A 24589-nucleotide genomic window follows, 5' to 3' on the forward strand; every position below is an offset into this window, starting at 1 on the left:
ATTGGAAATGACTTCGCATATTCAAGATGAATATTGAATGAGTTGGTTAATCTGGCAAAGATTGTTGGATGGGACTTTTGACCCATGTGTTGAAATGGTCTCCAGGGGACAAGAAAAGGCTCTGAACATACTGTGGTCAAACTGTTAATAGGACAAATGTTTAGAAATACAGATATCTAGGAGAGTACAGTTTCTTTGGAAAAGGCTTTGGAAGTAGAGAAAATGTGCTATAAATAATTCTACAAAACCCTGAAGGAGACAAGACCCAACTGCCACATGCTGGCTGGCACATTGGGCATGCCATTTACAAACTGCTGGTATAATTTCAAACAGCTTGCCCTGTCCTAAATATGTTTGCAATTGGAAAGATGTATTTTCCAAGCTCAGTAATTTTTGTTTCATTAAAGAGAAAAATCAACCAAGTACAGAAGGTTTGATGACAAGTTGCAAGTGGAAATGCTTTCCCACACTAATGATTTGCTCGCATGAAAAATAGGTTATTATGGAGGAAGTTTTTTCTTGACTCCTTAGCTATAATTTATTTTTAAAACTGTGAGACATACACGCCAAGAGGCATGTGGGGGGTTACCAGTATTTGCCAGACAGGGGGAAATTGTCCAAAGATAAAGGAGGGTGAGGAGAGGAAAAACAATTCTGTTTATTTACAGGAGATTTTTTTTTTTTTTTTTTTCTTTTCCAGAACACAGAACTCAGCTTTAACTTGGCTGATTTTCTGGAGCTTATTTATTTATTTATTTACTTACCTTTGTACGACTTAATTGCAGTTGCAGACTGAGATATGTTGAAACTTACAAAAATCCAAATCTCTATTGCAGGCATATTTTTTCTTATCTTTCCGAATATACTTATAGCGTGAAGCAGTCTTCTTCTAATGCTTTGAATCTTGCCAAGGGCTGTGATTTCCATTTGTATTTGTTGTGGACTTGTACATTAAAAAAAATGCTCTCTTCTTACTTGAAGTATCCATGCTTTGCTGCCCTTAATTCAAATAGCCTCTTGACCAGCTTTTTTTTTTTTTAGCTTTAACTACTAACAAAGAATGAGAATTAAATAGATTAAAGAATGAGTATGAAACAGTTAGTTTAAACACAGCTTAAAAGCATCAGGTGTTTTTTTTTTTCCCCACTTCCTATCCTTGAGCAGATGTTCAGATAATTCAGAGGAAGTTGATGAAAGGGTATACCAATAATTCTGTGATGTAACTCAACCTAAAATGGCATCAGAGAAAAAGAAGAGGATTACTGCTGTAAAGTCAACTGAATCAGTGAGATTAGGGGGAAAAAAACACACAGTGTAATTCCTCAAATATGCTATCTATGTATGTTTTAAAATAATGAAATATTTCAAATATTTAAACTCAGCCCCTGTTTCTACTCTGTAAATGACACAGTAGGAAGAGGACTAGATTTGGAGTCACTCAGATCAGACCTGAGTTCAAATCCAGCTTCTGCCATTTCCTAGCTGTGAGGTCTCAGGGGTGTCATTCAGTGTCCTTGAACCTTAGTTTTCTCATCTGTAAAATAGGGTGATAGTACCCACCTTAAAAATTAGAGAACGTGGTGTGTAACTGACGCTCACTAAATAGTGGCTCTAATTACTAATATTAGATAATAATGTACTTTGTCTTATGATAAAGAGAGTTTGGAACACACATTAAGTAACACTGGAGTGCATCTGCTTGTGAAACTTTGGCCATGATAACAAACAAAAGGCAGAAAAGAAAGCAAGTGTTAAAATATACCGTGTACTTTATCATGCTCATCTTATATTTTATATTCTGGTCATCTCATTTAGAGAAGCGGTGACCTTGGAGTAGGTTGCTTAGCATCTTGGTGTGTTTCCCAAAAGATGATGTCACTCTTTCCAGCTTTTCTTCTAAACATGATTATGACATTGTTTCAGTTCAGCCAGAAGGTAAAGTAGAAAGGTCTGTACCTCAGGGCATTTTTTGCGTGTCTTTTCCTTAAATATATATATATATATATATATATATATATATATATATATATATATATGTATACACACACACACACACATATATATACACACACACATATATATACACATATATAAATATCTATTTTTTAATTGAAGGAAAATTGCTTTACAGAATTTTGCTGTTTTTTTCTGCCAAATAACATGAATCAGCCCTAGGTATACATCTGTCCCCTCCCTCTTGAATTATATTTGTTTTTATTTCTATTCCAAACAGGGTGAATTTAAGGTATCCGAGAGATACCTCACCATGGATGACTTGACCACAGCTGTGGAGGAGAACCGGGTGAGGGAGATGTTTGGTTCAGGTACCGCCTGTGTGGTTTGCCCTGTTTCGACTATACTGTACAAGGGTGAGGTAAGACATTGTTCTTCACTTCCTTCATTTTCAAACATTTGCCTATAATTTAACTCCTTGGATACGTATATGGACAAAATGCTAGTTGGCCTCAGGATGCAAAGGATTTTTTAAATAGCTTAATATTCTGTTAACTGAGGCAGTTGTCTTTATGAACCTGTGTTAGCAAATGACTTATTCATCTTTGCAGTGGTTTTCTGAAAGCTCCAACAGTTTCATCCTTGGTTATCATGCCTGCCTTAAGTATGCCAATAGGCTTACACTCATCTAGCATCTCGCTAAGGAAGGTCTTGTCGTTCAGTCGCTAAGTTGGGTCTGACTCTGCTACCCCGTGGGCTGTAGCCTGCCAGGCTCCTCTGTCCATGGGATTCTCCAGACAAGGATACTGGAGTGGGTTGCCATATCCTTCTCCAGGGGATCTTCCCAGACTAGGTGTCAAACATGAGTCTCCTGCATTAGCAGGTTCATCTTTACCGCTGGGTCACTAGGGAAGCCACAGGGGAGGACTTACAAGAAGTCACTTTCAGTCTCTGGTTTCCAAAAGTACTTCCTAACTGCGGGAGGAGGAATAGCAAATTGTTAAGGAAAACTCATCTGAATGATGAGTGAGTTTTTTCATCTTCATCATCATCGTTAATTAAACCACTTCATAAAAAACTTTCATTTGGCAAACATGATGCATTTACTTCCAGAAGCCTTTAGTTGGAAGACATTTTCTCCTATTAAATTAATCTTGTTTATATATGCTGTATTTCCATTTCTTGTCAGTGTTTTTTTGTTGTTGTTGTTTTTTCTGTCTTCTTTATAACAACATAGCTCTGTCCTCATCTAACTTCATAATTCAGAGGCATAGGTGCATTGTTTTTATAATATAATTGGCTTAAATTATTCATAATAGTAAATACAAATTCTATTGGTTTTTAAATTCAACATTATAATTATGTTTCCTCAACTGGGTGAACTGATTTTTTTTCTGCTGATTTAAATGGTGGTTGCTTCATTGCTTGGGATTTTCAAAAACTTGACATAATTGCATGAACAGATAGATGATTTCAAGGGAAAAGGATTATTCTATTATATATGGATACTTGTACTGATTATAAAGTTACTGTTTCACATTTTACTGTGGTAATAACTAGATAATATATTATTGGTCTACACTTAAATGAACTAAAGTTGTCATTAGGTCAGTTTCTTTTTTAAAGCACATGTTTCTTTTAATATTTGTTTATTTACTGTATGGGGTCTTCGCAGCATCATGCAGGATCTTTCCTTGCAGCATACAGAGTCTCTCTAGCTGTGATACACAGGCTTAGTTGCTCCACAGCATTTGAGATCTCGGTTCCCTGACCAGGGATCGAACCACTTCCCCTGCCCTGCAAGGTGGATTCTTGGTCACTGGACCATCAGGGATGTCCCTGGGTCAGATTTTTAAAGTCCAGTTGTTAGTTCATCTCTCCTGCTGCTGCTGCTAAGTCGCTTCAGTCGTGTCCGACTCTGTGCAACCCCATAGACGGCAGCCCACCAGGCTCCCCCGTCCCTGGGATTCTCCAGGCAAGAACACTGGAGTGGGTTGCCATTTCCTTCTCCAATGCGTGAAAGTGAAAAGTGAAAGTGAAGTCACTCAGTCCTGTCTGACTCTTAGCGACCCCATGGACTGCAGCCCACCAGGCTCCTCCATCCATGGGATTTTCCAGGCAAGAGTACTGGAGTGGGGTGCCATTGCCTTCTCCGTACTTCAACTCTAGAAGTAAGTTTATAAAGTTTAACACATTTTGTGGTCTTGTTTTAGGGGAGCAATCAGAGCCAAAAGGCATATCTAATTATCTTGTTATCCTAAAAAGTATAATAAGAAAAGTAGGAGTATAGACTGTCTACTAAAATCAAACTATCAAAAGCCTGAAGCCCAGCAAGGCATGAGTAGGCATGACTCGAAATACAGATTAGGGTCATAAAATCTCTTTGCCCCGACTTTAGCCATCTGTGCAACTTTGTGGAATTTGTGGCCCTTAGAAGCTTGGGTTAGAACTGACAGATTTAGTAACGCCTTTTGTGAAGACACAGACTTGTTTGCATTTATGTTACTGATGGACTTCCCTGGTGGTCTGGTGGTTAAGGCTCCATGCTTCCACTGCAGGGGGCACAGGTTCGATCCCTGGTCAGGGAACTAAGATCCTGCATGCCGTACAACAAGGCAAGAAAACAAACAACAACAACAAAAGCAACTTATGTCCCTGAAATGACTTGCTTTAATTCGTGGCAGAATATCTTTTGAGTTCTCATTCCCTGCCAAGAGGGTTAGATGTGGAGGCTAATATCTCACCTTTGTAGATTCTCAGGATGCTGGAGGAAGTAGGGTTCTTTAAGTTTAGCCACTGTTCTAGGTACCCCTGGGTTCTCATTGGTCCTTCAGATCAACCTGAAGATTGGCATATAAACCATTGTGCTTTGAAATCAGCTGGTAGGAGATGAACAACCTAGCATTGACTAGATTGTGTTTATTCAAATTAAGAATAAGAAAGAATCTTTGGCATAGAAGTTAGTATATGTAACAAGGTTATCATAGTGCCATTCCCTATTTTGGTAAAATTGCTTAGTTACTTACTTGTTGTCACTGTTACATGAATATCCTCTAATTAGTTCATGTCTGGTTTTCTTTTATAGACTATACACATTCCAACTATGGAGAATGGTCCTAAGCTTGCAAGCCGCATCTTAGAAAAACTGACTGATATTCAGGTAAGAGCATTTATTTTTAAGATGTTATTTATTTCTTTCAAAGCCTAGAACCAGATCTTACCTCTGTGGAGAGAAGAGAGTAAGTACTGTCATTTGAGGTCAACAAACTAAATTTAAGGAAGATGTTCCTGATAGTATGTGTGGGCATGAGAAAAGTGGAAATGAGAAAAAAGATGAATATTAAAAAAAAAAAAAAGGAAAGAAGGGGGAAAAAGACACACACACACACACACACATTATATACATACACAGAGAGTCAGAGACTCAATTACTTAACATTAAAAAATAAATATATTCAGTAAATTTGATAACACTTAAAAATCTCATTGAAAAGTGTAACATACTTTTATAAAAGAAAAAATCTTTAAAGTGAAGTGGAAGAAAGCACAGAAAAAATAATATTACCTGTGATTCCATCAAGGATAAAAGCACTGTTAATTTTTGATATCTTGATTTTCAATATTTTGTAAGCATTTATATATTTTTAGATAGATGTTTTTCTAACAATGGGATCACATATAATTTTGTTAACCTGCTTTTTTAAATTAATAAATCATTTGCTTTTTGATATCAGTAAATTTAAAATTTCATGTATAAAATTCCACTATGTTGCTAAAGAATAATTTTTAAAGAAATCTTATTGTTGAACATTTATGTTGTTGGAAATTCTTTCACTATTATGAACAGTGTATTTTTAATTTTTTTCTTTAGGATAAATTCCTGAAATTGTAATTATCATGTCAAAGAGCATGCACACCTGGTTTTTAGTACTGCTAATTTTGTTTTGTCTTTTTTTTCTGAGAAACAATCTACAGTAATATCATCAGGCAGTTAAGCCTCTTTCTAGGTAGGCAGATAATATACTCGGTAAACCTGGCTCACCTGTAAAAGATATTTTTTCAAAATTTGGGGAGCCTAGATGCCATCATTGCCAGTTGGTGAAAAGTGAGCCGAGATTCAGATTGAAATGTAAAATGAAGTTTAATTATGGGTGACATCAAATGGTGTGGGGTCTTAAAAACTAAGCAAATAATTAAAGTTGATTGGGAAAGCAACAGGTCCCCACAGAGCAACTGAAGACTTTGGATAAAATATGTTATTTTTTGAAGACTTAGCAACTTTTGTGCAAAATTTATAACAATAAAAGAAAGATTGTGGGTTTTGAATTTATGAGTTGTCTTATTTCTACTCTTCAATAGAAGTTGTCTATAGGAATTTTCTATAACCTTAAAGGAATATCTTAATATTAGAGGACTTAAAACTTAGATTTGTTTTCTACTTTTGTATGTAAAAACAGTCAACAGTAATTTGAAGAAATTTAATAAAACTTTTCAGGTATTTCTCTTTTAGTGAGTCTTTTTTTAAATTGATGTATGGTTGATTTATGATGCTTCAGGTGTATAGCAAAGTGATTCTTCTTTGCATATATATCAGTTCAGTTCAATTCCGTCACTAAGTCATGTCTGACTCTTTGTGACCCCGTGGACTACAGCATGCCAGGCCTCCCTATCAATCACCAACTCCTGGAGTTTACCCAAACTCAAGTCTGTTGAGTTGGTGATGCTATCCAACCATCTCATCCTCTGTCGTCCCCTTCTCCTCTCGCCTTCAATCTTTCCCGGCATCAGGGTCTTTTCCAATGAGTCAGTTCTTCGCGTCAGGTGGCCAAAGTATTGGAGCTTCAGCTTCAACATCAGTCCTTCCAATGAACACTCAGGACTGATCTCCTTTAGGATGAACTGGTTGGATCTCCTTGCAGTCCAAGGGACTCTCAAAAGTCTTCTCCAACACCACACTTCAAAAACATCAATTCTTCAGTGCTCAGCTTTCTTTATAGTCCAACCCTCACATCCATACATGACTACTGGAAAAACCATAGCCTTGACTAGATGGACCTTTGTTGGCAAAGTAATGTCTCTGCTTTTTAATATGCTGTCTAGGTTGGTCATAACTTTTCTTCCAAGGAGCAAACGTCTTAATTTCATGGCTGCAGTCACCGTCTGCAGTGGTTTTGGAGCCCCCAAAAATTAAGTCTGCCACTATTTCCACCGTTTCCCCGTCTATTTGCCATGTAGTGATGGGACCAGATGCCATGATCTTAGTTTTCTGAATGTTGAGCTTTCTGTTCAGTTAGGTTCAGTCTCTCAATCGTGTCTGACTCTTTGCGACTCCATGAATCGCAGCATGCCAGGCCTCCCTGTCCATCATCAACTCCCAGAGTTTATTCAAACTCATGTCCATCAAGTCGGTGATGCCATCCAGCCATCTCATCCTCTGTCGCCCCCTTCTCCTCCTGCCCCAAATCCCTCCCAGCATCAGAATCTTCTCCAATGAATCAACTCTTCCCATGAGGTGGCCAAACTACTGGAGTTTCAGTTTCAGCATCAGTCCCTTCAACGAACACCCAGGACTGATCTCCTTTAGGATGGACTGGTTGGATCTCCTTGAAGTCCAAGGGAGTCTCAAGAGTCTTCTCCAACACCACACTTCAAAAGCATCAATTTTTTGGTGCTTAGCTTTCTTTACAGTCCAACTCTCACATCCATACATGACCACTGGAAAAACTATGGTCTTGACTAGATGGACCTTTGTTGGCAAAGTAATGTCTTTGCTTTTTAATATGCTGTCTAGGTTGGTCATAACTTTTCTTCTAAGGAGTGTCTGTTAATTTCATGGCTGCAATCACCATGCGCAGTGATTTTGGAGCCCAAAAAAATAAAGTCTGACACTGTTTCCGCTGTTTCCCCATCTATTTCCCATGAAGTGATGGGACCAGATGCCATGATCTTAGTTTTCTGAATGTTGAGCTTTAAGCCAACGTTTTCACTCTCCTCTTTCACTTTCATCAAGAGGCTCTTTCATTCTTCAGTTTCTGCCATAAGGGTGGTGTTATCTGCATATCTGAGGTTCTTGATATTTCTCCCAGCAATCTTGATTCCAGCTTGTGCTTCATCCAGCCCAGCATTTCTCATGATGTATTCTGCATATAAGTTAAATAAGCATGGTAACAATATACAGCCTTGACGTACTCCTTTTCCTATTTGGAACCAGTCTGTTTTTCCATGTCCAATTCTAACAGTTCTAACTGTTCCTGACCTTCGTACAGGTTTCTCAAGAAGCAGATCAGGTGGTCTGGTATTCCCATCTTTTTCAGAATTTTCCACAGTTTGTGGTGATCCACACAGTCAAAGGCTTTGGCATAGTCAATAAAGCAGAAATAGATGTCTTTCTCAAATTTTTTTTTCCAATTTAGGTTGTTAATAGTGGAAGTGAAAGTGTTAGTCACTCACTCATGTGATTGTTTGTGATTCTATGGACTGTAGTTCACCAGTCTTCTTTGTCCATGGAATTCTCCAGGGAAGAATACTGGAATGGGTAGCCATTTCCTACTCCAGGGGATCTTCCTGACCCCGGAATCGAACCCAGGTCTCCTGCATTGCAGGCTGATTACCATCTGAGCCAATAGGGAAGCCCCCAGGTTATTATAAGATATTGAGTACATTAGTAGTTGCTTATGCGATACCATAGGTCCTTGTTGTTTATTATTTTATATATAGTGGTGTGTATTAATGTTAATCCCAAATTCCTAGTTTTTCCAACCCTCTGCTAGAGTAGTTTTATATTTTTGTTTTTTAGAGTTGTCTGAGTAAATCTGATGAAGGCAGATAAGTTATTAGTGTTTGCTCAAGTAAAAAGCATAAATTGAAGAAAAAAATATATAATTTGAGTTGTGAAAGCCTTTATCCAAAACAGAACTTAAAAGATTTTTAAGAGGGGAAGAAGTGTGGCTACAGTGATAAGGAAAGATTACTTTGGAGAGTTTTCTTGAACAAATTGTACAGAAGAGCACATTTCAGTCTATAGCAGTTAAACACAAAATAGATTCCAATACTACCACTTAGAAATGATATGAAATAAGAAAATTTACACTATTTTGATTTGGTTGTAAAGTGTTAGAAGAAAAAGTAGTCAAAAAGGCTGAGGGAAAATTAAATTCTATTAAATATGAATCAGAAGAAAAAGCTAAGTAGCGGTGTTCAGCCAGCATTATCATGAAACTTTGGAAGACAAAAGCAGAAATGAGTGTCATCTCCATTGAGATTGTGACTACATCTATGCCCCCAAACCCTAAGGTATGAATAAAAGAAGTCCAGAGGCAACTTTGGGACAAGATGGGAAGCCATTGCAAAAGGTCTCAGAAAGAGCATTTTTATTTATTTGTTTATTGGAGGATAATTGCTTTACAAAGTTGTATTGATTTCTGCCATACAACAATGCATATCGGCCATAAGTGTGTGTGTGTGTCCCCTCACTCCTGTTCCTCCCTCCAACCCCAGCCCTCTAAGTCACCGCAGAGCACTAGGCTGGACTCCCTGTTGTTGCTCAGTTGCTAAGTTGTGTTCAACTCTTTGCAGCTCCATGAACTGCAGCACGCCAGGCTTCCCTGTCCTTTGTTATCTCCTGGAGTTTGCTCAGACTCATGTCTATTGAGTCGGTGATGCCATCCAACCATCTCATCCTCTGTCATACCCTCCTCCTGCCCTCAGTCTTTCCCAGCATCAAGGTCTTTTCCAATGAGTCGGCTCTTCTCATCAGGTGGCCAAAGCACTGGAGCTTCAGCTTCAGCATCTGTCAATCCTAAAGGAAACCCTGAATATTCACTGGAAGGACTCCCTCTGTTATATAGCAACTTCCTACTAACTGTCTATTTTACCCTTGGTAGTGTATCTATGTCAAATCTTTGTGTTGGAGTATAGCCAATTAACAATATTGTGATAGTTTCAGGTGGATTGCAGAGAGACAACCATATTTGTATCCATTTTCCTCCAAACGCAGTCCATTTCAGACTGCCACATAAAATTGAGCAGAGTTCCCTGTGAGAAAGAGCATATTTAGAAGTAAGATTGCAGAACGCAGGGATGTAGGTGACAGAAGTGAATGGTTTTGATTCATTCATTCAACAATTATATTGAGCACACACTGTATACAGAGGCTGTTCCAGATGCCCAGGAGTAGAGTAGTGGAAAAAGTGACCAGGGAATTGGAGAAGTCAGAGCAAACTGATATAGCAGGACAGATTTATTCAGTTTAAATTTGAAACCATATCAAAAGGTTTAAAAATAAAAGTTAATATGAAGTAGAAAAGGAGGAGAAATAGAATATTTTTCTCTTACTTGCATGTATTCTCTTTATAACTTGGCTAAGAAGTTAGTAATTTCTCTTTTTACCTTAGGTAGGAAAGTATAATGGTAATAACACTAAAAAACTAATGATGAGTTCAAGAGCTCTCTACTGAACAAAGAAACAAAGGAATGCAAGCATGCATTTGATCAGTCATGTCCAACTCTTTGCAACCCCATGGACTATAGCCTGACAGGCCACTCTGTCCATGGGATTCTCCAGGCAAGAATACTGGAGTGGATTGCCATGCCCTCCTCCAGGGGATCTTCCTGACCCAGGGATCGAACCTGCGTCTCTTGCTTTTCCTGGCAGGCAGATTCTTTACCGCTTGAGCCACCTGGGAAGCCCAGGGATACATGAGATTCTGAATTAAACCATAAACCAAGCACCAAATCTGCTCCAAATTGTTAAGTAACCCAGGACCATCCCTTTGGAATCTAAGACCACCTCTTTCTTCTTCAATTATTTTGTGCCTGTGGGCATAAACCTACAGTTTCAAAATTATTCTCTTACAAGATGGCAAATTGATGCTGTCAGCCAAGCTACTAAATTGTCTGTTTCTCTCCAAGAAAAATAATTTAAGTAATTACTGAGGAAAAAGCATAGAATTGCACCATGTTTTACATTTGATCTCTTTGACTTACATGGAAACGTGTCGTTTCCTCCCAAGTTCTCTGAAATTGAAAAGGAGCGGCAGTAGCAACCAAAGAATCCTCAAGGTTCTTGCCAGTTCTTTCTCTGGGGGGAGAATTCCTTCTTAACCACAGATCTGATTTTCATTTAACTTGTATATTTCTGTACATCAGCAAGAGTCTCTGAGGCTGAGTGTTCATCCCATTTGGCTAATTAGACATATAGTTCCCTGGGTCTTATTGCTCTACAAATTACCTCTTGGGGGGAAACTTTTCAAATGGCAAGGTTTTAGAGTTTTCCCCTTTTTTCTTTTCCAATTTTTTTAATCAGTGAATGCAGGCTGATTTTGTGATTTTTTTTTTTTTTTTCAGTATTTATTTGAATGTGTTGGATCTTAGTTGTGGCACGTGGGATCTTCATTGCCATTTGGGATCTTTCATTGCACATGGACTGTCTAGTTCTAGCCTGTGGGCTTAGTTGCTCCTTGGCATGTAGGATCTCAGTTCCCTGACCAAGGATTGAACCATTGTGTGTGTGGATTGTTAACCACAGGATCAACGGGGAAGTCCCTTCCTCTTCTTCTTCTTTTTTTTTTTTTTTAATAATGTTACAAAAAAACAAAAAAAGCACTTCTGTGTTCATACTTAACCAGACTTTAACTTGGAGAACATCACCATGCTGTCCATATCCCTCGCTCTCCCATTGCTCTTTGCTGTACCTGTTACTGTCATATCAGCTTCTGCCATCTGGGGATCTCCTCTGTCCTCCAATATGCTCTGCTCTATTTGCGTCCTTCCTGCCTTCCTGTATCTTCTACAGTTTGCCTGTTTGATAAGATGTTGGTTGTTTCTTCAAGATGCATCTCCTTGAAGAATCTTTTAAATCTCTGGAATAACATCCCCTTTCCTCAGTACAAACATATTTACCCACTTAACTGCTGCTTCTTCCCCATTTTCCATAGCCTCTGGATGATCACGTAGGACTTTTAAAGTCTGTTCTGATTAGTCACACACTTGCCTTTGTTCCGTGGTTGTTTGAGTGTAGGTGTTATTTTATTCTCTTTTTGTAATTCCAATATTCTCACAGCATCTGTGCCATAGTACATACTTAGTAATGTTTCTTTCTTTTTTTTTTAAATTTTTTTACCCTGACTCCTGCTAATATTTTCTCTTTGTACTATATTCTTCCATTTAAAAAATTAATTTGTTAATTAATTTTTTTTAATTAATTCATTTTTGGCTGTGATGGTGCTTCACTGTGCCATGGGGGCTTCCTCCGGTTGTGGTACATGCGGGCTCCTCTTGTGGCACACGGCCTCAGTAAGTGCAACACGTGGCCTTCTCTAGTTGTGTCGTGTGAGTTCAGTTGCCCCGTGACTTGTGGGATCTTAAATCCTTGATCAGGGTTTGGACCCAGGTCTCCTCCGTTGGAAGGCAGGTTCTTAACCACTGGACCACCAGGCGAGAACCTCAGTAATGTTGAAAAAGGAATGAATGGGTGAGTGATACACCAAGCAAGTACTGAAGAACAGAAACGTGTTGCTCTTGTGTATTAACACATTCTGAGAAGAGATTAAAAATGTCAAATTATTTTATGAAAAGAAAAGAAAAAAACTTGAGAATCTGATTTAGATTTTTTCAAAGTGAGATATACATTGAAACTGCTGTCAGGATCAGATAAAAGCTGCAGTCCAAGTTGTAAATATTGGGGTAGCATATTTGAGTAACTAGCCGTGCTGCTATGGTCATTTCAGAAAGTGGGAGGAGTGATTGTCAAGACCCAGAGGTGGACATCTTCAGTAGTTTAGAATAAGGGAAGCTGAGTGGGATCAAAGCGTGATCCGTATTGATAGCCCATCACCAGATAGAATTTTAAAAATCTCTTTTCCCACCTGTGGCTGCAGCTTTGTGAGAATAAATAACCGTTCTTTCCCTGGAGAAGGCCTGAGCTATTCTGTGTGTGTGTGCAGACTTGGTGAACTTTCTAGATTGCTTTGATGGTGCAGTCCCTTGCTCAGCTTCCCAGCCCCTCCTTGTTCCCTAATTCACGCTTCACCCATTGTTTTCGGATCACAGAGCTTTGCATGGCCATTGAATATGACCTACAACCAGGATGATGAAGTGTTAACTGGTGGGCAGCACTGGTTCTATTTTTATTGGCCTTGTTGAGAGTTAAGTGCCTAACTTGCAGCTTGGCCTTTTTATGTTTTAGAATTTCCTGCCAAATGTAAAAGGCACGTTTTAGCAAAGGCCTTGTAAAATTATTTGCCAAATGTGCATTGAATGCAAGTAATAAGCTTGTCATTATTAGTCACGTTTTAGTTCACTGTTCTAATTGGAATTGATGAAAAGTTGAAAAATTCTGCACATCACACTGAGCCTTCCACATGGTCTCAAAGTACCACCCCACAGGCTGGATTTGCTTTACTGCATTGCAAACATTAAAGGCTATCACTATGGTAGTGTTAAGGATGCATTTTTGTTGTTTAGTCACTAAGTCATGTCCGACTCTTTGCAACCTTATGGACTGTAGCCTGCCAGGCTCCTCTCCATGGGATTTCCCAGGCAAGAATGTTGGAGTTGCCGTTTCTTCCTCCAGGGGATATTCTCGACCCATGGATCAAATCTTCCTCTCCTGCATTGGCAGGCAGATTCTTTTACCACTGTGCCACCGGGGAAGCCCGTTAAAAGCACTGACAGCAGCATAAGGACAGTCTGGTCCATGCAGACAAGTGTTTTCTTTCCCCGTCTTCTCTGGATACCTTTTAAAGGAAGTGTGTTTCTATTCCTGCTAAAATCTGTCATCTCTACTTTGAATTATTTCACCTTGGAAAATTAAAGTACATTATTCATTATTGAAATGAAAGGTGATAATCACCTAAGTCTAGATATTATGAATTAGCTGTATTATCACATCCCTTGAATAACATCTCAAGATACTATGATTTTACATGAAAGCATGAGTTGCAGGACAAGGGAGAAAAACCTTAATACATATTCTGTAGGTTCCTAGAATTACACAGCCTATGACTGTCCCTGTATTCAAAACTGATCTTGACTGTTGATAAAACTAAAATGGGTAACTGAAAGCAAATTCATTTTAACTGGTGAGACTCATGATGAAATTATAGTCATGAATCAAAAGTTTGTAGATCTGCTAACATGTCAATAGGGCTTCCCAGATCGCGTTAGTGGTAAAGAACCCAGCTGCCAGTACAGGAGATGCAAGAGATGCAGGTTTGATTCCTGGTTCTGGAAGATCCCCTGGAAAAGGAAATGGCAACCCACTCCAGAATTCTTGCCTGGAGAATCCCATGAACAGAGGAGCCTGGCAGGCTACCGTCCATAGGGTCTGTAGTTGGACACAACTGAAGCAATTTAGTATACAAGCATACACATACCCAATAGGAAATGTGGAAACCCACGTAGCATACAAAATATCAGTAGGCTGACACTCAATTATTACTAATGGCTAAAGTGTCTAATGTATTAATGGAAATTCAAATAGGAAAAATAAAATGTGTATTTCTCTCTATATATAAATCAGGCAGAATTTGGGAATGTTTCGTCTGGCATTCATTATGAAATCAACAGTGTCAACAGTGGGAAGCCATACTCTGTAGGCAACACTTTCTGATGTGGATTAAGTAAGTCACTTAGTGACATTGGCTTCCTTCATTCTCCTTTTCATGTAAACCAGAAGGTTATAGGGGGACCCATTCTTAGCTTCTAGTATTTTTACCAATTTGATAGATTCTGCTCTCTGAAGTCTTTAAAGCTCATTAAGAGGCACCCAGGACACAGACAGTGTGATGGAGGAGGAATAGCATTGCACAGATACAGAACTGGGCTGTAGTTAAGAGGTTCCTAGAAGAGACCAGATTTATGGTTGCCAAGGGGGATGGGAATGGAGGAGGGATAGATTAGGACATTGGGATTAGCAGAAGTAAACTATATAGAAAATGTATAAACAACAGAACCTATTGTATAGGACAGGTAAATGTATGCAGTATTCAGTGATAAACCATAATGGGAAAGAATATGGAAATATATATATGTATATATTTACATACATATATGTGCTGTGCAATGCTTAGTTGTTCAATTGTGTCCAACTCTTTGCGACCCCATGGACTGTAGCCTGCCAGGCTCCTCTGTCCATGGGATTTTCCAGACAAGAATACTTGGTTGCCATGCCCTCCTCCAGAGGATCTTCACAACCCAAAGATTGAACCCAGGTCTCCAGCATTGCAGGCAGATACTTTATCTTCTGAGCCATCCAGGAAGCCCAAGAATACTGGAGTGGGTAGCCTATTTCTTCTCTCGGGGAACTTCCTGACCCAGGAATCAAACCAGGGTGTCCTACATTGCAAGTGGATTCTTTACCAGCTGAGCTACCAGGGAAGCCTATATACATAGGCCTTTCTGATGAATATATAGATGTAGGAAGGGCTGAGACTAAAGCTGAAGCTCCAGTACTTGGGCTTCCTGATGCAAAGAACCAGCTCACTGGAAAAGACTGTGAGAAGGGGGCGACAGGATGAGATGGTCGGATGGCATCACCAGGTCAATGGACATGAGTTTGAGCAAACTCCAGGAGATAGTGATGGACAGGGAAACCTGGAGTGCTGCAGTCCATGGGGGTAGCGAAGAGTAGAACATGACTTAACAACTGAACAACAGCATGTATATATAGACATATATATGTGTGTATATATATGCACATGTGTATTCATAGACATGTATATGTGTATATATGCACATATGTATATATAGACGTGTATATGTGTGTATATATACACATATGTATATACAGACATGTATATGTATGTATATATATGCACACACATGTATATATGTATGCATATGCATGTATGAATCACTTTTTATAGCATAACTTAACATTACATTGTAAATCAACTATACTTCAATAAAAGAAAATTTTAAAAACAGAGTTTGCTAGAGCCTTAGTGTCCTTAAATGAGAAGCTGGACTTAAAAGTTTATTGCTCTTCACACTTGATTTTTTAAGACTTAGAACTTTCTGCAAAAGAGACCTTTCCTGGAATCCCAGTATATGAAACCAATAGAAGTGGAACTACTCTGAAGTGAAATCCAGAGCCACACTTATTTGGCTCATTCCCTGCAGACTAGACAATTTGTAATGTTCTTTCCAATTCAGGAATTCTAATGTTTTGTATTCATTTCAACTGAAGTTATATTCGTACTAAAGAGGCAATTCAAGCGAAAACGGTACATGATCTGAGAAACTAAATACAGAATAGCAGTGAAAAGGCATATGTAAGGAACCTATACCAGCTATAAATTTGAGCTCAACTATAATTATAAAATCTATGATTCTTCCCAGGTATTTGAATGGTTCTTTATACATAGTCTTATTTTCAATATGGACCTGCTTTTAATGTACAAAACAGAAGTGAACCTTTTGTTCAACGTTGGTTATATCATTAAGTTTATTTATAAGCTGTTCCTGTGCTGTTAGCTTTACCACTGAAACATGTTTTCTTGCTTTCCTTGTAGTACGGAAGAGAAGAGAGCGACTGGACAATCACAGTAGCCTGAGTGGAAAAGAACAGGATATCATTTGCGTGCGCTTGGGACCGACTGTTGCGTTTGAATTATGAGAAATGTCTTTGGCTACCTGATTTTAGTTGTGCATCATGTTGTTTGTATTATCTGTGTTACCAGGGCGATTGTTTCCTCATGCCAGAGAAGATGAATCACAATCATCCAATGGTAGTTTCTAAATTTGCTCCTAGAAGCTTTCCTTACCTTCTCTAGAGAGTTGATTATGGAAGTCATATAAGTGTAGGATTTTCCTCCATAATCTTAGTGCCTCCCTTAGAGCTTCACTCAGATTTTTAAAAAAATCTTTAGTATAAGTTATGTCCTGCTTCTCAACCAGTGAGTGTCTTTGTGTTTGAAAGCTGATCTGAGTACATTTCATAGGTACCATTTCCCAGGCCACATCTCCATCTTCAGAAAAGTGTGTTGTTGTTGTTGCTGTTTATAAATCAAGACTTAGAGAGACTGAATTTCTTTCCCGGTCCCCTAAGTCCATCTTAGGGAGAATCTCTCCTCCTTCCTGACATCACAGTCTGCACCAGGCTCCACTGGGACATCAACAAGCCCACCGCTGCTGTCTCCACACTGTGTTGTAATTCGTGGGCAGGCTTCACCACAGGACTGAGGGTCTTGTGCCTTATAGATCTTTGCATCCCCCAGCCTGGCCCATAGTAGGGAATGAATGAACATTTAGCTTCTATAGAAGTGTACCTTCTTTGTTTCTATATTATGAAACCTCTTTATTAGAATTTGTGATTGGTTCTGACTTTATCTATATTTACCTCATGCCTCTTTAGCTTCCACGGACTGCCAAGTCATTAGAGATGCTCTGATTGTAGTTTGTTCGAGGAATGATTTCTTATTTGAAGACTGTCTTGGAATTAAAGTAATAATTCTAGAAAGATGGTGATATCACACCAACCAAATAGAAATGACATGTTATATGTTAAATACATAAATGTTTAAGTGTTAAATACAAAATAAATCATATTTAGTTTTTTGGTAGAAAGAGAGGAATATACTGTGGATTTTATACTCTGGTTTTATAGGTGCTCTTTCCTGTTGAGGGGATTAGATAAGCACATGGTTAGGGTATAGAGAGAGTGATTATAGGTGATATTTTCCTTGTTCGGGAGCCGTGAGTTAAAATTGTAGTATCCTGGTTTATCTAGGGGAAAGTCAAATCTTGATAGAAAACATTTACCCTTGGAAGGTCAACTCTCAGACATTTTATTTTGGTTTCCTTCAGTCCTAATAACTTTCATCTTGCTGATCATATTTCATTCTCTTTTCAGAGCAAGGAAAAAAATTCTAAAAGTTTGACGTGCTGGAAAAATTTCCTTAAGGCATTTAGCAGCACATAGCAAATGGGGCTTTGATTCTTTTCCAAGACTTTTGGCCATAGGGTCTTTTTAGATAGGAATGGTAAAATGAAAATGAGGAAAGTAGAAGATGAAAAGGAATGGTAAAAATATCTTTTTTAGGGGGCTCTTAATTGGCAATCTGAAGTCTTGGGAGAGTCTGTTCTTTTCAGGTCTGACATGCTTTAACTGTCCTTCATGCCCGTTGTTCACCAAGTAGCATTCTAAGGCTATGCGTTTGCCTTTGCTAAACCTTGTGACCTCGCTTTCAATGTTGTAGTCTAGAAATGACCTAAGGTAATTCTAACCTGTCAAGTAGCACATAATAACCACACTCAACATTCCTATGAGAAATGGAAGTCATTTGTTTGCCACAAATACATTTTATACTTTGCATCTCTAAATTTAGTATAGCTAGACATGTTCCTCGTAAAAGTTGGAGAACAATATGTCTTGACATTATGTCTGTGTGATTTCTTTCATCAAACCTTAAGAGCATTTTAAGCCCTTAAAAACCAGACTTCATGAAGATGAAGAATATACATACATTTAAAGGAACCAAGTCTCCTAAAACAGCGAACACAATCTGCCATTCTCATTTAAGTAATAAGACAGGAAATTGACCTTGATACTAACTTGTTAAATAGATTTAAAAGGAACATCTGCACATCTTTTTTCCTTGTGCACTGTTTATTTAATTGCAGTGGATTAATACAGCAAGAGTGACACATTATAACTAGGCAATTATCCATTCTTCAAGACTTAGTTATCGTAACACTAATTGATCATTTAAGGCGTAAGATAGTCTAGCATTAGGAACATGTGAGGCTAATCTGCTCAAAAAGATCAACAAATTAATATTGTTGCTGATATTTGCATAATTGGCTGCAATTATTTAATGTTTAATTGGGTTGATCAAATGAGATTCAGCAATTCACATGTGCATGATTATAAACAGAACTGGTGGCACTTAAAATGATAATGATTAACTTATTTTGCATGTTCTCTTCCTTCCATTTTTTTCCCCATTTTTACATGTCAGACCGAGTTCATCAGCCTTTTTCAAAACAAAATCAGTAGAAACCAAGATCTTAAAACAAAGTGTTCAGGCATTAGAAATGACCAGAGCATTTCCTAAAGCTGTTTGCTTTTAGGAATTTCTCTGTTGCAGTCATTTATCAAGGAGTCAGCTCACAATACATCAAAAGATGAGTCCATTTCAGGGACAGGTACTGTGCTTCCCAGAACTTGCAGGAATGAATACGCTCATAATAAAACATTTACTTCCAAAAGTACAGAGGAAAAATAAAAGGGAAAAAGGAATAAATGCCTGGGAAACATTGTTCGAGAATCTCTCTCTTTTTTTTTTCCTACCTAGTAAACCCCCTTTATTCTTTTCTTAAAAGGTTGTCACTAGGGAGAAAAAAAAAAGATCTGCAGTAGCTATAAGAAAGTGCAGTGTCACACTGATTATATGACTTGGCAGTGTTAGCCTTCTGAAGATCTGAGAAACTTATGTTATATACCCTGGATGAGAACTCTTCATCATATCAGTTTTGTTGCTTGATACAGTTGTACCCAAACAAGTGGTCTCAGTTCAGTTCAGATCAGTCGCTCAGTCGTGTCCGACTCTTTGTGACCCCATGGACTGCAGTACACCAGGCCTCCCTGTCCATCACCAACTGCTGGAACTTGCTCAAACTCATGTCCATCGAGTCGGTGATGCCATCCAACCATCTCATCCTCTGTTATCCCCTTCTCCTCCTGCCTTCAATTTTTCCCGGCATCTGGGTCTTTTCTGATGAGTCAGTTCTTCGCATCAGGTGGCCAAAGTATTAGAGTCTGGCATTCCTCAAATCAGAACACTTTGGGGTACTTGTTCAGTTTCTCTGTCATGTCCGACTTTCTGTGACCCCATGGACTGCAGCATGTGAGATTCCTCTGTCCTCTGCTATTTTCCAGAGTTTGCTCCGATTCATGTCCATTGAGTTGGTGATGCTATCTATCTAACCGTGTTGTCCTCTGCTGCCCCCTTCTCCTATTACCTTCAATTTTTCCCAGCACCAGTGTTTTTTCTGAGTCAGCTCTTCCCATTGGGTGCCCACTTGAAGGCAATTAATGAATATATCTTGGTCAAAAGAATTGTAGGAACATTTTATTAAAGCTGCAGTTTCAGCTCTGTTTTAGGGAGTTGGTGCTATAAAATCAGTTGCTGACATAAGCTTATTTATTTTCCCCACTCCCACACAATCACTGTATTCTTTTTCCTTAAAAAGTTCCTTTTTAAAATTGTATGTTCAGTTTGCCCTTATGATTGGGAAAAGAATATTTTAAGCAGAAAACAATGTTTGTTTACTTTCAGTGAGTGACAGTTTTTATAATATTGAGAGCAATAAATATTCGTGGGGTGCACTAAAGCTTAGACAGGGGTTAGAGAAACGTTGGGCTTCCCTGATAGTTCAGCTGGTAAAGAATCCATCTGCAATGCACGAGACCCTGGTTCAGTTCCTGGGTCAGGAAGATACCCTGGAGAAGGGATAGGCTACCCACTCTACTATTCTTGGGCTTCCCTGGTGGCTCAGATGGCAAAGAATCTGCCTGCAATGAGGGAGACCTGGGTTCAGTCCTTGGGTCGGGAAGATCCCCTGGAGGACAGCATGGCAACTCACTTCATTATTCTTGCTTGGAGAATCCCCATGGACAGAAGAGCCTGGAGGCCTATAGTCTATAGGGTCCAAAGAGTCAGACCTGACTGAGTGCCTAAGCACAGTACACAGCCCAGAGAAACATTATAAGGAGGATCCCTGATATTCCTGGAATGTGGGTTTCTTCTGTGAGAGTGTGATAACTAAGTTGTAAATAGTAATCCTGGCAAGTAATTTTAGTAGATATAACACCTATCCGGCTTCCCTGGTGGCTGAGCAGTAAAGAATCCTGCCAGTGCAGGAGACACTGGTTTGATCCTTGGATTGGCAAGATCCTTGATACAGGAGAAGGAAATGTCAGCCCACTCCAGTATTCTTGCCTGGGAAATCCTATGGACAGAGGAGCCTGGCGGGCTACCGTCCACGGAGTCACAAAGAATTGGACATGACTTAGTGACTAAACAACGACAATAACACCTAACATTTTGTTTTGCCACAGGTAGAATTTGTTCAGGTGTCTGTTTTCTAAATAACCTCCCCACAAAAGAAGTCACTGTTTCAATAAGCTTAACATATTGACTGATAAAGATCACAAAAGCTTATAGTTAATTTGATGATGAGTTCATTTGGTGATTAATGTGACTAACAACTCACAGTAGGGATTAGAAAATAAGTAGTATATAGACATTACCCTCATGGCATTTGTACTCTCCTATTTAAAGTTTTAGGTATAAAAGTAGTATTTATTAATAATACAGTTAGATAATGAAGCAAAGGCCAGAGCACATCTGTTATCAAGAAATCACAATGAACATTTTCATCTCATTTTTAGAAGAAGAAATATGTCCTATTTTTTCATTCCTTTCTTTCCCTCTCATGGGAAACTGCATAGTAGATTAATGCTTAGCAGGAGGTAGGAATTACCTCCTGGTTTACTGCTTACTGGGCTATCCAGGTGACTCAAGAATCTGCCAAGCGTTCGATCCTTGGGTGGAAGATCCCCTGGAGTAGGAAATGGCAACCCACTCCAATATTCTTGCTTGGAAAATTCCACGGACAGAGAAGCCTGGCGGGCTAGAGTTTATGAGGTCTCAAAGAGTCGGACGCGACCGAGCACACACACACATCTGCATACTGCATATTGGAATAATTGTACCAACTTGGTATATTTGTTAACTGCATTCCTTTGGAGCTGTTGTGGTACATCTAACAAAAGAACACTTCAAAGTACAGCATCCTTGCTGATCTTCTTAAACACAAAGTCAGGTATTATTGGAATAAACAAAATGTTTCTAGAGTGAGTTTTTCTGGAAAATGTCAATTATGAATCAAACTGTTTAGACTTAGCTTGAAAATGATGGATTACAGCTACTCGGAAAATAGCAGGTGGAAGACTTAACACAACAGTTTTTCACAGCTTGAGGTTTTAAAAGAAAGGCCATTTAAAATATTGCAAAGAGATTTTTTTATTTTTTAAAAAATCATTGCCAGAAAGCTGTTTTAAAAACACAAAGGTAGGGAATTCCCTGGCTGTCCAGTGGTTTGAGCTTGGTGCAGTGAACTGCAGGGGCTGGAGTTTGGTCCCTGGTTGGGAAGCTAAGATCCTGAAAGTTGTACAGACAAAAAAGAAAAAAATTTAAAAGTGAAAGAAGAAAGTGATTTATTTTCCATCTTCAGCATACGCACCAGATATTCATCTTAGGGTATGATAATGAAGTTTGGAGTAAATAAGTCAGATACATGTAAATATATTTGCTTTAGTGGATGATAAAGGCATGAAGTTGTCTTAGCAAATGAGCCTGCTGGATTCAAGTATTGGTGTTTCAGGTAAGTAAGTATAGTTTTCATACCACAGTAGACCCATTTAATAAGGTCTAAAACTTGAGTTACATCATGTTTACCTATGGAATCCACTGTTGGGATGGTAAATATTGTGAACTGTGATATGAGAATGAATTTAAACGTATTTTCACTGACATTTCTACTCATGCTCACTATTGCAATGGCTAGATTCCTTGTTACACATCACTGAATGGAGACAATTTTAGTTAGAGATATTAGAGGAAGAAAGGTTGTAGAGAAAGAAAGGAAAATCTCAAACTTGGGTCTGTGCTGTCCAAAACAGCTTTTATTTCTTGTGCCAGCCATAGGGATCTCCAGCTTTCAATATAGGTGCCAAGTACAAGCATTGCCAGCTAGGAGATAACTAGATATAGTGGTCAGCTTATCAGATACTAGAATTTTGCCATGACCTTGAGGTCATGTTACATGGGAATCTAAAATTCGTGTTCCATGGGAACCACTTTGAATTACTACCAATATGGTTAAGAGTTCATAATTGCATATATATAAGATCTATTATGTCTTTTCTTCAACTGTTTCAAGATTTGTGAATCATCTTGAGACAAATAAGTAGCAAGGAGTAAATCATGACTTCTTTTTCCCCTTGGGAATACTATTTGCCACCATCCCCCCTTTCCTTGGTGAAGGTTAACTGACTTGGAAAATAGTTGAATATTATCATTTTGTTTTTAACTAAATGGTACAACATGCCGTGATGTCCTCAAGCTAATTTCATAGTGGTTGTTAAAGTCATTCTCAGGGTTGAGAAAGGATTGCAAATACCTGCCTCAATTTCTACTTCATTGATAAGTTTTTGAAGAGTGTTAGTATTCTCTCAAGAGTATGGCTGTGAGTAGATTTTGAATGAAATCTTTAAGATAAGCTGCTAATTTGTATGCATTCATAAATTATGCAGATGGCCCCCTATTGATGAATAAGAATGAATGACCCCACAAATTGCTCAATCAGCCTACACACGGAACCTAACTCCCTATTCTGAAGAATTTGTTCTTGCTTGATGGCTGAGAGAAAATCGGAGTGTGAGGAAGTAGTGTTTTATTTTGTTTTTGTTTTTTTTTTTGTGGACATAGTTTTAAAATCAGCGTTTATGGATAGAAATGGGAGAATACCAGCTTAACGATGGAATTTTTAGAACTTGTTCTCTTGCATCTGATTGTAATGAAAAAGTCCCCACCATTGCTTGTCTCAAAATTTTCCAGTTATGTAGTGATTCTTGAAATTCTCTTTAAGAATAATCAAGTAGAAAGAAATACTTTGTAAATAAGGCTTGGCTCTTATGAATAATTATTTAAAGGTCTCTTTAAAGGATTTAAGCTCACTAAAAGTGTAACAATGGTAATGTGGAAGATATGGTGGGTAAAGGAAACTACCTCATTCTTCAAAGGTTTTGTCGAAGCACAATTAAGCATTCTAAAATGGCTTTGTTACACATGAACCATCTGGTGTGAAAGAACTATATTTGTAATGTCTAAAGGACTTGGAGTAATTGTATTTTGCTGGCAATAGTCACATTCTTTATTGTTTGCAGGTTCCTCATCAAATCTTTAATTATGCACTGTTTTTGTCAACAATAAAGCAATTTCAAGGATTCCTGTTTGCATACTCTCTTGAAATCGGCATTATTGAATGCACAAAATAATCATGTCTAGTTACTGTTTTATAGTGTTCCAAGGTTTTGGGTCATGATGTAAATGTAGTATGATGTTTTAAAGCCAAAATGACATTGAGAAAGAAGGGACTGAGCACATTCCCCTGGATAGAGTCTAGATTGTCTCATATTTTCAAACATGTGGATTAAAAAATACAATGGGCACTTAAGAATTGTCCTTTCCCCTGGGTATGGCTCCATCTTTAGCAAAATTTACCTTTGTTTTTGCATTTTGAACATAAGGGGAATGAATTGCTTCTTCCCATTCACTGTCATAATGAATCTCACTGATAAAACAACACATGCCTTAAAGCGCCCAATGTAAAGTGAAAGGCATTCGATTTAAACTTAGAGAATGTCAACAGTGTGTCCTTTTTGTCAAACAATGATGTGTATAATTGCCCTCATATGCACATATCTTTGAGAGAATAAAGCCAATGCAGTATCTCTGAGGGTCACATATTCATTTTCTTGTGATTTGTCCCAGCAATTCCAAGTGCAGCAAAACTTAAGGTTTCTCACAGAGTACTGTAAACTGAACTTAAAAGTGTCAAAGTCCTC

General features: G+C 38.3%; 1 protein-coding gene across 3 annotated transcripts in view; it reads left to right on the forward strand.

Moving 5' to 3' along the window:
• BCAT1 (branched chain amino acid transaminase 1) overlaps nucleotides 1–23875 on the forward strand; it is a 132314-nt gene extending 108439 nt beyond the window's left edge. For all 3 annotated transcript variants that reach the window (XM_065940316.1, XM_065940299.1, XM_065940308.1), the window contains exons 9-11: nucleotides 2234–2374; nucleotides 5039–5113; nucleotides 16467–23875. In XM_065940316.1, coding sequence (XP_065796388.1) covers nucleotides 2234–2374; nucleotides 5039–5113; nucleotides 16467–16508 — 258 coding nt within the window. In that variant the 3' untranslated portion in view covers nucleotides 16509–23875. The remainder of the gene's footprint in view (nucleotides 1–2233; nucleotides 2375–5038; nucleotides 5114–16466) is intronic.
• Nucleotides 23876–24589: the final 714 nt, after the last annotated feature.

The sequence above is a fragment of the Muntiacus reevesi genome, chromosome 1 (genome assembly GCF_963930625.1).
Source record: "Muntiacus reevesi chromosome 1, mMunRee1.1, whole genome shotgun sequence".
Lineage (NCBI taxonomy): Eukaryota > Metazoa > Chordata > Mammalia > Artiodactyla > Cervidae > Muntiacus > Muntiacus reevesi.